The sequence below is a fragment of the Dasypus novemcinctus genome, chromosome 15 (assembly GCF_030445035.2).
Source record: "Dasypus novemcinctus isolate mDasNov1 chromosome 15, mDasNov1.1.hap2, whole genome shotgun sequence".
NCBI lineage: Eukaryota > Metazoa > Chordata > Mammalia > Cingulata > Dasypodidae > Dasypus > Dasypus novemcinctus.
Window position 1 is genome coordinate 101,847,353 of NC_080687.1, and position 12,198 is coordinate 101,859,550.

The following is a 12,198-nucleotide window of genomic DNA, read 5'->3' on the forward strand; positions in this document are numbered from 1 at the left end:
CTAATTAAAGAAGGCCACCCCTTAACTAAAATTAACACCTTTATGTACAATGGGTTTGCAATCGCAGGAATGCAGATTGAGATTTTTAAAAAGTCTAAATTGGGGTACAAACTTAATCTGCCACCTCCATGGAGCTTCAGAGAGAGAAAGCGAAGCCACAGCTTTATTTTGGGGAGTCATCATTATGAGGATGGTAAATGTAGTGGTTTGAAGCCGTATGTACCCCAGAAAGGTGCGTTCTTCAATTTAATGCATTCATGTGGTGTGGACCCTTTGTAAGGAGGATCTTTAGTGAGGGAACTTCAGCTAAGGTGTGACCCACCTCCTTCAGGAGGGGCTTCTTCCTACTACCGGAACCCTTTAAAAACAGAATGGAGAGAGAGAGACAGACAGACAGACAAAGAGAGACAGAGAGAGACAGAGACAGAGAGAGACGCAAGAAGTTGAGAGCAAAGGAAACCCGGAAGAGAAGGGAGATACTTCCCATGTGCCTTTTGTGGCAGAGGATGCAAGAATCCCCTGCACCAGTCTTTGGGAAGAAAGCATCACTTTAACGATACTTTGATTTGGACATTTTCCCGGCCTCAAACTGTAAGCTAATAAATTCCCATTGTTAAGTCCACCTATTTCATGGTACCTACATTCAGTAGCTTAGGAAACTAAAGCAGTAAGTAATGTCATGGCACAGAGAAAGGGCTCAGGAGGAATGTGTAGAATTCACTCATTCATTCACTCGCTCATTCATTCATTCATCAAATTTTATGCCATTCAGTGCTGCTATCCCAGCCCTGAGGAAAGAAGCAGTGAAGGTACATGATCTTTTTCTCACTGAACTTATATCCCATAGGGGAGACAGACCATAAACAAGTAAGCACTCCACTAAATAAGATTTCCTGACAGTCACAGTGCTAAGAAGAAAATAAACAGTATGACATGGCAGAGCACGACTGTTTTAGGCCAGGTGTTCAACAAAAGAGTTAGTCTGAGCAGGTATTATTGGAGCTGAGAGGAGAGGAGAGGACCAAAGTCCAAACTCATAGGAGGTCTGACATTTAAGGGTCAAAGAGACAAAGCATCCTGTAAGGAAGACGGGGAGGGACCAGGAAAGAGGTGGAGAAAATCTATAGGCAGAGGTAGCAGAAGTCCCTGAGGCGAGCTTTTCAAGAATAGAATGGTCAAGAGACTGGCAAGGGTCACTAAAGGTCCAAGGAGGCTGCTCAGACTTGAGGAAAGTCCGGGTTGCTGGAGAGAAGGAAGACCAGAAGGCAGATTGCCACAAGGTGGGAACGGACTTAGAAGGGGAGACATAAACACAAGAAGATGAGGCTGATTTTTGAAGATATTTGCTTCAGAAGTGGAGGATGGAAGCAAGTGGTAGCTGTAATGAGGGAAGGGATTATTTTTTTAGCTGTGAATAATAAAACATATCTGATGGAAAGATGCCCATGTAGAGAGAGCAGTTGGAAACCTTTGATAAAAAAACTTAAAAAGGAATTCAGTAGTTGCTTTGTGAGATGAGCGCTGTGTGTATATGTATATATCCTTACGTGATTAAATTAAATAAATTGCTCAATTTTCACAGTTAGTAATGGGTGTTGTGAAACTAAATCCATTGTGAGTCCAGATCTTGTTCATGCTTTTTTTAAAAAATTGTTTTAAAAATTACACAGGAAATTCAATGGTCTATTGTTAGCATAAAATACCTACACAACACAGAATCCCCCTGTTAATAACCACTGCTGTTTAGATCCTCCCAGCATTTTTACTGAGTATTTAAACACAAACATAATTTAAAAACATATTGGAACCACACTATTATCCTCTAGTGACTTCCCATATTTGAAATTCAAAGTCCTTAGAACTAAGGAGTCAAAGTTTATTGGAAAACTGAATATTACATGGCCTCAAAATATCTCCCCACCAATTATTTATTAATTATAGACAGGAAAAGATACCTCTGCAGGGGAGACATTGTAAACGAGAAATCGAAAGTTTTCATCACTGATGAGATGAGGTAACCTCATGTGCCTCCTGATGTGACATACAGAGAAGAACATATTGTTTAAGTAGGATCACTGCCAAAAATGCATATCCTGCATTTAATCAGGAAGGAATATTTTACACAAGACCAAATTGGTGGGTAACTTATAAACAAACTTACCTGTACTCTTAAAAATATATTAATGTGTTAAAAGGCAAAGAAAGGCAGAAGGACAGTTTCAGTTTAAAGGAAACCCAACACACTGGATGTTAGAAACAATAAATGACCTTGGATTGGATTCTATATCAGAAAATAAAAAGGTGCTATAAAGGACATTCTTAGGGAAATTGGTGAAATTTGAAGATATTAGACAACAGTATTTTTTTTATCAATGCTCAATTTTGTTAATTTGGTAATTGTGCCTGACTATGTTAGAGCATGTCCTTGTTTTTAGGAGATTTATACAAAAGTACTGATGGGTTACAGGTCATGATGTTTGCATTTACACTCAGGCAGGTTGAGAAAAAATCATTTGGTGAAAGAGAGATTGAAATGAAACAAACGTGACAAAATGCTAACTGTTGATCAAGATTCTAGATGGAAAGTAAATGTGAATTGAGGGCAAGCATGCAAAAGTTTGGCTCTCAGAACTGGCCCCTCCGAGGTCTGAGGCACGAAATACGCCTCCCTTGGTTGGCCCCTCGGGACGAGGTATGCACCTACGCCTCCCCCAGGGGAAACTCACGCAAGCCCCCTCGCACCGCCTCCGTCTGGGTCAACCTCAGGGCCTCCTACCTCGTAAAGACACGCTGCTCTCTTCCACCTATCAGCGAGCTATCCAGCTCAGCCCTCTCAAATTTACGCTCTCCCTAGTAACTACTGACCAGCCTAGTAGACGAGTTCTGCTTCTATGCCCTTGTAAGGTAACAACAGCTAATCTAGCCTATCAGAGCCCAATCACCCTCCACCAATCCCCTCTCTTCATACTCTATAAAACTGCTTGTACTTCCTCAATAAAGTAGACCTGCGCCATCCGCCTCGGCTCCGCAGTTGTCCTTCGAGCCACTGTGCGTCCTCTCACGCCTGCGCCTCCCCACCCCGAGCCCCCTGTCTAGAGAAGCGGGGGCTCCTCACCTCAGTGAATCTTTGTACGATTCTTACAACTTTTCTGTTAATGTTTTTTCAACATAGAAAGTTAGGAAAATACCCCATTGACACTTTTCCCAAAAAGAATCCAGAGTTCTTTGGGAAGACTGTATTTCATCTGATCCCAGCTTTCTCTCAGCCTCTGATTTTACCATTGTCCCTTTACCAATTTAGGGAGGTGATACCTCGCTGTTGATTTAATTTGCATTTTTCTGATTGCTACAGAGCTGACTATCATGTCATATGATATTGGACTTTGGATTTCCTCTATATCTTTCGCCTATTTTCAATTAAAATCCATGCCATTTAAAAAATTATAGCTGTTCTTTTTATATTCATATATTAATCCTTTGTTATTTTATGTTACAAATATGTTCTCTCAGGCACTTATTTTTTAATATTATGGAGTCTTCCATCTTACAAAAGTTTTCATATTTTATGTAAGAAAGTCTATAGTTTTTTCTTATGATGTCTAGATTCTGTATTTTGTTCAGAAATGCTTCAGCCTACTTAATGATTATAAATATATCCAACAATTTTTTTTTACATTTTTATAGTTTGATATTTTATATTTAGCTCTTTAATTTATCTGGAGTATATTTGCATATGGAGTAAACAGATCTAACTTTATGTCTATCCAGGTAGATCACCAATTGTCCTCTCACTGCTTTCCACTAATTTGACATAAATATAATCCTAACATGTTTTTGACTGTATTGACCTTTGTCTATTTTTATACCATTACCACACTTTTAAAATTACTTAGAGCTTATAGTGTGTTTTAATATCTGATAAAATTCCTTCATATTGTTCTTATTCCAAAATTTTCTTAGCTAGTGTTTTCTTGCCTAGTGTTTCAGTTTGCCAAAGGGTTGCCAGAGCAAAAGACCAGAAATCTGTTGGCTTTTATGGAGATTTATTTAGAGTAAAAGCTCACAGTTTCAAAGCCAAGAACTGTCCAAATCCAGGCATCAAAAGAGATGCTTTCTCACCCAAGTCAGCTGCTGTTGACCCTGGCCTCGCTGCCACGTGGTGAAGCAAGGTGGCCGCCCATCTCCGCGGAGGTCTCTGCCTTCCCTTCCAGAATCTACCATCTCTCTGCGCTCACCTGTGGGCAATCAGGCAGGGCATCAAGCGCGGCGGCTTACTTTTCTGTCTTCTGTCCATCTGAGTCGCTGTGTCTCCGTTTACATCAGACCCAGCGGGAGGGCGGAGTCTCAGCACGACTCGCCCACTGAGGAGATCCAGGCGTGTGGGGCTCACAGGCCCAGGAATGGATTAGTTCAAGCCGTAATGTTTCTCTTTCTGGGATTCATAAATAATTTCAAACTGCCATGCCTAGTTTCACAAAAATTCTTTTGGGTTGCACTGAGTCTCTAGATTAAGTTAGGGAAAATTGATTGCTTTGTAAAATTCTGTCTGTTCAACCAGCAATGTACTATTTTTCTGTATTTAGCATTACTTTATAATTTTAAGGAATTTGTTTTACATATAGCTTTTGGCATAAGTCTTGAAAATTTCTTGCTAGTTTTACTTCCAGTTATTTTGCAGATTTGTTGTTACTATGAATTGGACTATTTTTCCTCTGATATTTTCTAATTGATTATTATGGGATGTAGAAAAACTAATTATTTTTTGCATGCTGGCTATGTACCTGAAACACCTTTCTTTCATTCGAATAGTTTTTCAATTCATTCCCTTGGATTCTCCAGGAAGATGTTTCTATCATCTGTAGGAGCCCAATCTGTTAGTGCCTAGAAAACATTCCCTCCACTATGAGTATTAAATTCGCAAATATAAAACATTAGTATGGAAATTTAAGGGAGCTAAGGAAAAATCTTCATTTGAAGGCTACTGTAAATTGTGATAAATAAGAGATTTCAATGTAAAATTTTTATCCATCATATATATGTATCATATTTTACCCTGGAATTGGAAAAATATTTATAATACTTTAAGAAATAAGCCATTGGTGAATAGAGTTGTGCTTTAAAATTAACATATTATATTTTGTCCTTGGCTAAAATGAGTAGGCCATTAGGAATTCCTCCAATGCTTCTTTAACAAATGATCTACCCATCAAAGGCTTGGATTTAAGCTTCTGAGAAGGCTTAGATATTTGAATGGAGGAATTAATGAAACTTTTGAATGTGATTTCAGTTTTCAAATGGGAAGTACAGACCAAATAAAATTTACATATGATTTTTTTTGAACAAATGCTTGAAGTTTGATTACTTCTTTGGTCCATTTGTGTTTTACAGTCAGACTAACATCAATAAGGATCCATTGGCTAATTAATAAGCAGTAAACTGTTAGAGAGACAGAGATTGAAAATTAAAGGAGACATTCTTTGTGCTAAAATATGTAATATGTTTTATAAAAAATAAGTTTTAAGGTATTTCATATTTTTTCCTCCAAGAAAATAAAATGCACTTCAATCACGTGCATTAAATCTTTATTTTTAAGAACATCTTTTACCTTATTTCAACTCTTATGATTATTCTCAATAATATTTTGAAACAAAAGCAGTTAAAAAGATCAAATGTTAAAAAGTATGCACATCGGCTGGTCTCTCTTGTTTTCCTAACACAGAGAGCCAAATTGAGGAGGCACTAACCCAGTTTTCAAAACTGCTCTAGTTTTGCCTTATTGTGTGCGGGGTGTAAGAGCAGGAGATTTGCAAAGTATCTTATTGAATCTCCCAGTATAAAGTTCTGGCTTCATGGAAACATTGCTATAATGACCAAGTAGCAAAAATCTAAACAGAAGAGCCACGGGCCCTACTTCCCCTGTCCCACTCCTGAAACATATGAGAGAGGGGAGTAATTCCCATAATGAGTGTGAATTAAATTCCAATATCTGTTCCATTGTGAAGCCTGACAGAACAGAAACTGGAGAACAAGAATGGAAAAAATCCTTAGAGAAAAAGTATATGCGAGAATGACAATGAAGGTAAGGAAAGGAATTGGGAAGATTGAAAGAAAATTTTTTTAAAAATTTTAAATATATCAACCCAAGCCAAGCATTTTTTCCTACCATGTTAAAGTGTGTCTACTGGAAATTGTAAATACAGGGTAATCATGAAAAGTGATGAGAAGGTCACTTTGTTTTTTTCACTAAGGTTAATGGTCCCGGAATTTAGTTGGTAAAGTCACTAAACATTTTCTACATATATTGCATCCTTCATTTTTACTACTATTACTCTTTTCCATTTCAATACCATTAGCCTTATCTACACAGATAATCGAAAGAGTTCAGGAAATCAAGCAGCTTTAAAAAATTTTTTTATCTCCAAGGGGAAGCATATTCTTTAGGGGTTAAATATTATAAGTAGAAATAGAGGGGAAACCCTACTGAAGGCCATCCTTTAAAAATTATGTGTATGCAGCATGAAAAATCCATGGCCACACTGTCATTAAATCAACAAAGAAAAGAAAAGGAAAACGATATCATCTGCCCAAAACTACAATAATTAGAAAACATTGTATCTGCTTTTTAAAAGCCCATGACTGAGACATTTTTTTTCCTCCTTTCAACATCAAGAATTCCTCCTGGAAATAAACTGATTATTAAGACAGAACCAAGTGAGATGATTTGTGCACCCGGAAAGCGTTGTTGTTGATGCCGAGAAGACTGCCTGCAGGGGAGCAAGTTTGCATCCGATTGTGTCTGGACAGGCAGCGGGTCCAGGCTTTTTTACTTTTCTTTCCCTCGACCCTGATTCCTTATTTTTTCTTCAGTTAGAGTCACAGGCTTTGGGCAAGCAGGGCAAATATGATAGCCAGAAAACACATTTGTCTTTTTTCCTGTGTGAACAATTGCTTTTGGCCATTCAGAGGTTTCACGGCACTATTGCATCTTTTTTTTTTCCCCCCTAAAAATCAAATGTTTAGTCATCCCACATTAAAACTGCATGCACGTTTTTATGACTTGGCCTATACAAGCATTACAACTGTATGTTTTAAAAGGGAACTTTTTGGCCGTTTCTTCTCTGGGCCTAGACTTTTTCCTAGTCCCACTCTATTCTCCTTTCCAGGACATTTTCATACCTTGGTATATCCTCCACAGCATCTGTTTCTCCTCTGTCACAACTTTAATGCAAGAATTATAATTCTTTGGTGTCTTTGGTCAGGGTTTTTTTTGCCCCCACCTATGAACTTCACCAGGATGTGTTGAAAGTTGACAACTCCATTTCTGGAATTCTCTTGGACCCTTTTTGGAGACGTATCAAAGCATCTAAGCAGGGCTCACATTACCTGGGCTCTGCAAGCCCCTTGGGGAAGGCTGTGAACCAGCTGCATCCAGCCTCTCCATAGCTCCGCCCAAGAAAGCAGAAGAGCTCACCTTTTATTCACGTGGAGAAAGAAGGGTCACAGTGCTTGTTTTCCCAGCAACACTGTACCTCGTCCATTAACGGCTGGAAAAATTGCTTCTCACTTCACTAAGTTTTCTATCCCCTTCATTTTCCCACCCCACATCACCTATGGTCCAGAAGATTTCCATTGTCCATTATTTTTCTCAATTTTTTTTTCTTTAAGATTTATTTTATTTATTTCCTCACTCCCCTGTCCCATTGTTTGTGCTCACTGCCTGCTCTCTGTGTCCATTCATGGTGTGCTTTCTGTGTCTGCTCATCTTCTTTTTAGGGAACTGAGCCTGGGACCTCCCATGTGGGAAAGAAGCCCTCAATCGCTTAAGCTGTCTCAGCTTCATGCTCTGTTGTCTCTGTTTTTCCTCTGTGTCTCCTTGTTGCATCATCTTGTGTCAGCTCACTGTGCCTGCCCTTCATGCCAGCTCGCTATCTTGCTCGTCTTTTCCAGAAGGCACCAGGAACCGAACCCAGGACCTCCCATGTGGTAGGCGGGAGCCCAATCACTTGAGCAACATCCACTTCCCTCCATTGTCCATTTTTTAAATGCTCCCAGCAATTGTCAGGAAAGGCCAGAGTTGCTTAAAGAGCTTTCCCCAGCAATTGTTGAAATAATAGAAAGGTTACTTGAATGACAAAAAAAAAAAAAGCATTCTCTTTAAGCAGTGTCTTGCCTAAGAGGAAAGTATCTCAGGGTTATGCCTTAACACCCCTTCTTTCTTATAAGTCATGCTGTTTGCTGCGATTGTCACACTCTCTGTTGCAAGAGGTACATAAACTCAAGCCCACTCAAGCCAAAAGAGAATTTATTGGTTTGCATGAGCCCAGAGGCAAGGCTGCTTCTGGGGCTGCTGAACGTGGGTTCCAATGGTGCTGCCAGGCCGCTGGGCTCCCTCCCTAGGCAGCTTGCCTTCCCTCTTCATTGGTGACTCAACCCTAGGCAGGTTCCCTTCTCAGGCTCATGAGCTGACTGCAGACGCTCCCACACTTGGATCTACTCAGGGTCCCACCCACAAGGTCCTTGCAGTCAGCCATCTGACAGTGGGTTTCCAGGGATCTGGAAAGAGGCACACGCTTGGAGAGCTCACCTGCTCTTTACCCAGAAGCCCCAGCCAGAGCCTCAGTGCGCTCTGTTGCCTTAGCTGTTGCTTGGTAACAAAGCCAAGATGCGTATCAAGTGTCCTCTATTCTCCCTGCAGCCCTGTGCTTCGGGGTGGGGGTGGGGGGCGTGAGCCCCACCCCAGGCCCTGGATTTGAGTCTGTTTGACAGAAGATGTTTAGTGTGGTCTCATTCCTCCTGACCATGTTGATTTAGCAAGGACATGGAACACAATTATGGCCAAGGAGACGTGAAGGGTGATGGGTTGGGGACCTTTGCTCCTGAGATGGGACAGACAGGGCGTTACAGCCTCTTCTGGAGGTTGCTGCGTAGATGGCAAAGCACAGTGTGAACCACGAGCAGGACAGACAAATCTCTGGGTTGTTGGATGATCCAGAGCTCCCTGAAGGATACTAGAAAAACCAGGCTGTGACTGACGCAGGCCCCACAGTGCTCTGCCTTGTCCTCTGGCCTCTATCCCTGAAGCTCAGTTGGTCCCACAGCTCTGAGAGTCAGAGGGGCTGTGGAACTGTGGGGCCTCAGGCCAGGCTGCGTCTAGAGATTTCAATTCTGTTGTTGGCAGGAATTCCATCTGTCAAGAAGGTTTCGCAGTCAGCCGTTTGATCGCAGAAGGGTTAGCCCCTGAAACTGGATGTCCTGTGGATCTGGAAAGAGGAGCGCCCCTGGAGATCTGACACACTCTGTGAAAATTAGGGGTTAGCTTTTGCAATTCTCTGCTAGTGTCTGCTGAAGCGAATGGACTTCAAAATGTGAGGATAAAAAAATAAATAAAACATAAAGAAGAATTCTTTCTCTTAAAAATTTTGAGTGTAAATTACGGCAAGAGAATCCAATCAACACTAAACTATTTGCTCGCCTGCAGGTGATTTACTCTGTCAATACACAGACACGCATTTTTACTTCATTATAATTAGTGTTGGCCTAGTCATTTTCGTTTAAGAAAGCTGTTCTTTGCCTTGGCATCCAGATTTGTTTTTATAGGCCAGGAAAACCCTGAGCGGGAGACTGAGCCCTCGCTGGGGAGCTGGGACCATTGCATGGGGTCACACGACGCAGTGCCAAGAGGCCTTAAAGCGCCGCCCATCCATGTCTCCGTGGCCGCCCTTCCAGGGGAACAGAGGGGCAGAGGCTTTCCCACTGCAGCCCCTCTCCAGGCCCCTCCCGCAGCACCAGCGGGGGACTTGCCCTTCTGAAGAAAGAGTCCAATCCCCTCCTCCCGGCCTTCCGGCGGCCACCTGTCTGTCCTGGATGGGTACACTGTGCCGCTGCTTTCCTGTGCCTTGGTGTTATCGAAATGGCTCCCATCCCAGGAAGGAAGAAGAGCTGGGGCTCCAGGAAGCCCTCTAGGCCACTCTCCTTGACGTCTTTTTTTGTTTTGTTTTGTTTTGTTTTAACCTGTAATCATTCACTAATGATTTCCCATCTATCAAAGCATAAAGCTGCCAGTCCTTTCTCCTAACCTGAACCAAGGAAGTCACAGCCTTAGGTTGCATTAAAAATAGCAAATATTTGTACAGCTGTCCCCAGGCCCGTGGCTCATAAAAAAACCGCCTCGCTGCCTTCTGTGCTTCGGGAGCTCCGCGCACACCGTGCAGGCCCCGGCTCGCCGGCCGCCGCGGGGGTCAGGCGCTCCCTCGCACGGTGGCAGGGAGGAAGGCAGGGAGAGCAGAACTTGGACAGAACACAAGCTCACCTTCCTTTTTTCGGGGAGCGAGAGTCCTTAAAGGGTACTCTAAGAAGTTCCCCGAAAACGGTTCAAGCACAGTCCCGGCGGCGTGAGCGCTCCCGCGGCTCTTCGCACTTGGGCTTGCGGGTGGGTCTCAAGCCCTGCCCCTCTGTGGAGTCAGAGGTCTTTGGAAAGCACCCTTCAAGGGGGCTGCGGGGGGGAGGGGGGTGTCCCCGGTGACCGAGGCGCCGCCCAAAGCGGCAGCTTGCCTCTCCGGCCCGGGGCAGGAAGGGCCGGCGCTCAGCGGCTGGCTGCTCGGCAGGACCCCAACTTCGGGCGGCCTCGGGTCCCTGCGAGCCGCCTTGAGCTTTCAGGTCCTGCAGCCTCCAGCCCGCGTCCCCGGCCGGCCCGGGCGGGCCACACCCGCCGAGAGGAGCAGGGGGCGGGGGGCGAGGAGGGCGGCTGAGGCAGGGTGACCCTGGCGACCCCACGCGCGCCCGCCGCGCTCGCTCGCAGCTGCACCTGCCCGCCCAGCGCGCCGAGCCGCCGGCGGAGGCCATGGCCAGCCCCGCGCCCCTAGTGGCCTCCATCAGCCACCAAATGGTGGCTCTGCAGACCCTGCAGCTGCTGCAGCAGGAGTGGGGTTGGGGGGACGGCCCGGGCGCCCCCGGGCGTCTCCGCGACCCGCCCCACGTGGCCGCCGCCCCAGCGCGCCGCCCGGGCCCGATGCGGGCCCAACCTGAGCCCGGGCGCGAGGAGGGGGCGGCGGGGAGCAGGCCGGGGGGCGGCCCGGGGGTGGAGGCGGTAGCGCGAGGCGCCGAGGGGGGCGCGGAGCTGCTGCCGGCACCCCGGGACCGCGGGCCCCGCACCCTGGCGCAGATGGCGATGCGCAGCGCGCTGGCGCGCGTGGTGGCCTCGACCTCGGAGCTGGTCAGCGTGGAGCAGACGCTGCTGGGGCCCCTGCTGCAGGAGCGCGCCTTCCCCGTCCACCTGAAGGTGAGTCCCGCCCTGGCAGGGACCCCTGCGCGGCCGGGAGGGGGCGGCCGGGGACCCGGCTTCAGCCCGGAGGGGCAGGGATGGGGCCTCGGCCGCTGGGCGGCCCCCACTGCGGGACAGACGGGCCGGGCAGGCCTCGCCGCGACCCTTGCGGGACTCCCTCCCGTCTGGACGGAAACCCCGCCTCCTGCTCCCGCAGAGGCCGTTCCGATGCCACAGGTGCAGAGTCAGGGGTGGGGCCGGTGGCCCTCCCCGCTCGCGCTCCCGCTCGCCCGCCGACTGCCCTTCCCAAGTGCAGCCCTTTCCCCAGAGCCCTCACTGCCTTCAGTACGGCCCTCTGCCTTTCGTGCGACGAAATGACCCAGGTGCGCTTAAAGGTCCCCCACACTCTGGAATCACGACGAGGTGGGCATAAATTCTCTTCCCTCGCGGCTCCGGGCCCCCGGAGTCCAGCTGCGTCCTCCGGAAGTGGGTGCGCGCGGCGCGGGCGCTGGGTGCGGACGCGTGAGTGCGCTGCGCTCTGCTGAGTCCGCCTTCCCCTCGCAGGGCACGGTTTCCTCTCAAGCCCCCGAGCGTGTGGGCCAGTTCACCACGGGACAGAGCAGGGCCTGCCAGGTGGAGTGGGACCGACTGGGGAAATCGGGGTCCTTGGCTCCTGGCCTGGCCTCGCCATTAAGCAGCCGAGTGGGCTGAGGTCACAAATCTCTCCGGGCTGTTTGGCTTTCGCCTCCTGACCTGGAGGCCTGCGGGCAGGGCTAACGGGAGCCGGCGCCCGAGGCTGTCAGTGCAGAAAGGGCTGGAGGAGGCAGGAAGGCTGCCTGAGGGCATTTCGTACCCCTCAAGAGATTCTTCTCTTCTTCCAGAAACAGGGATTGCCAAAAAGTTGCTGTGTATTAGGTTGCCTTCTAGCCCTGTGAAGG

At 46.4% G+C, this 12,198-nt stretch overlaps 1 protein-coding gene across 2 annotated transcripts in view; it reads left to right on the forward strand.

The window, feature by feature from the left end:
* The first annotated feature begins 10,840 nt into the window (after window positions 1–10,840).
* Window positions 10,841–12,198, forward strand: part of DLEU7 (deleted in lymphocytic leukemia 7) — a 93,595-nt gene continuing 92,237 nt past the window's right edge. For both annotated transcript variants that reach the window (XR_009180742.1, XM_058276780.2), the window contains exon 1: window positions 10,841–11,278. Coding sequence is in view for 1 of the 2 variants with exons in the window: in XM_058276780.2 (XP_058132763.1) it covers window positions 10,841–11,278 (438 nt within the window). In the remaining variant the exon portion in view is untranslated. The remainder of the gene's footprint in view (window positions 11,279–12,198) is intronic.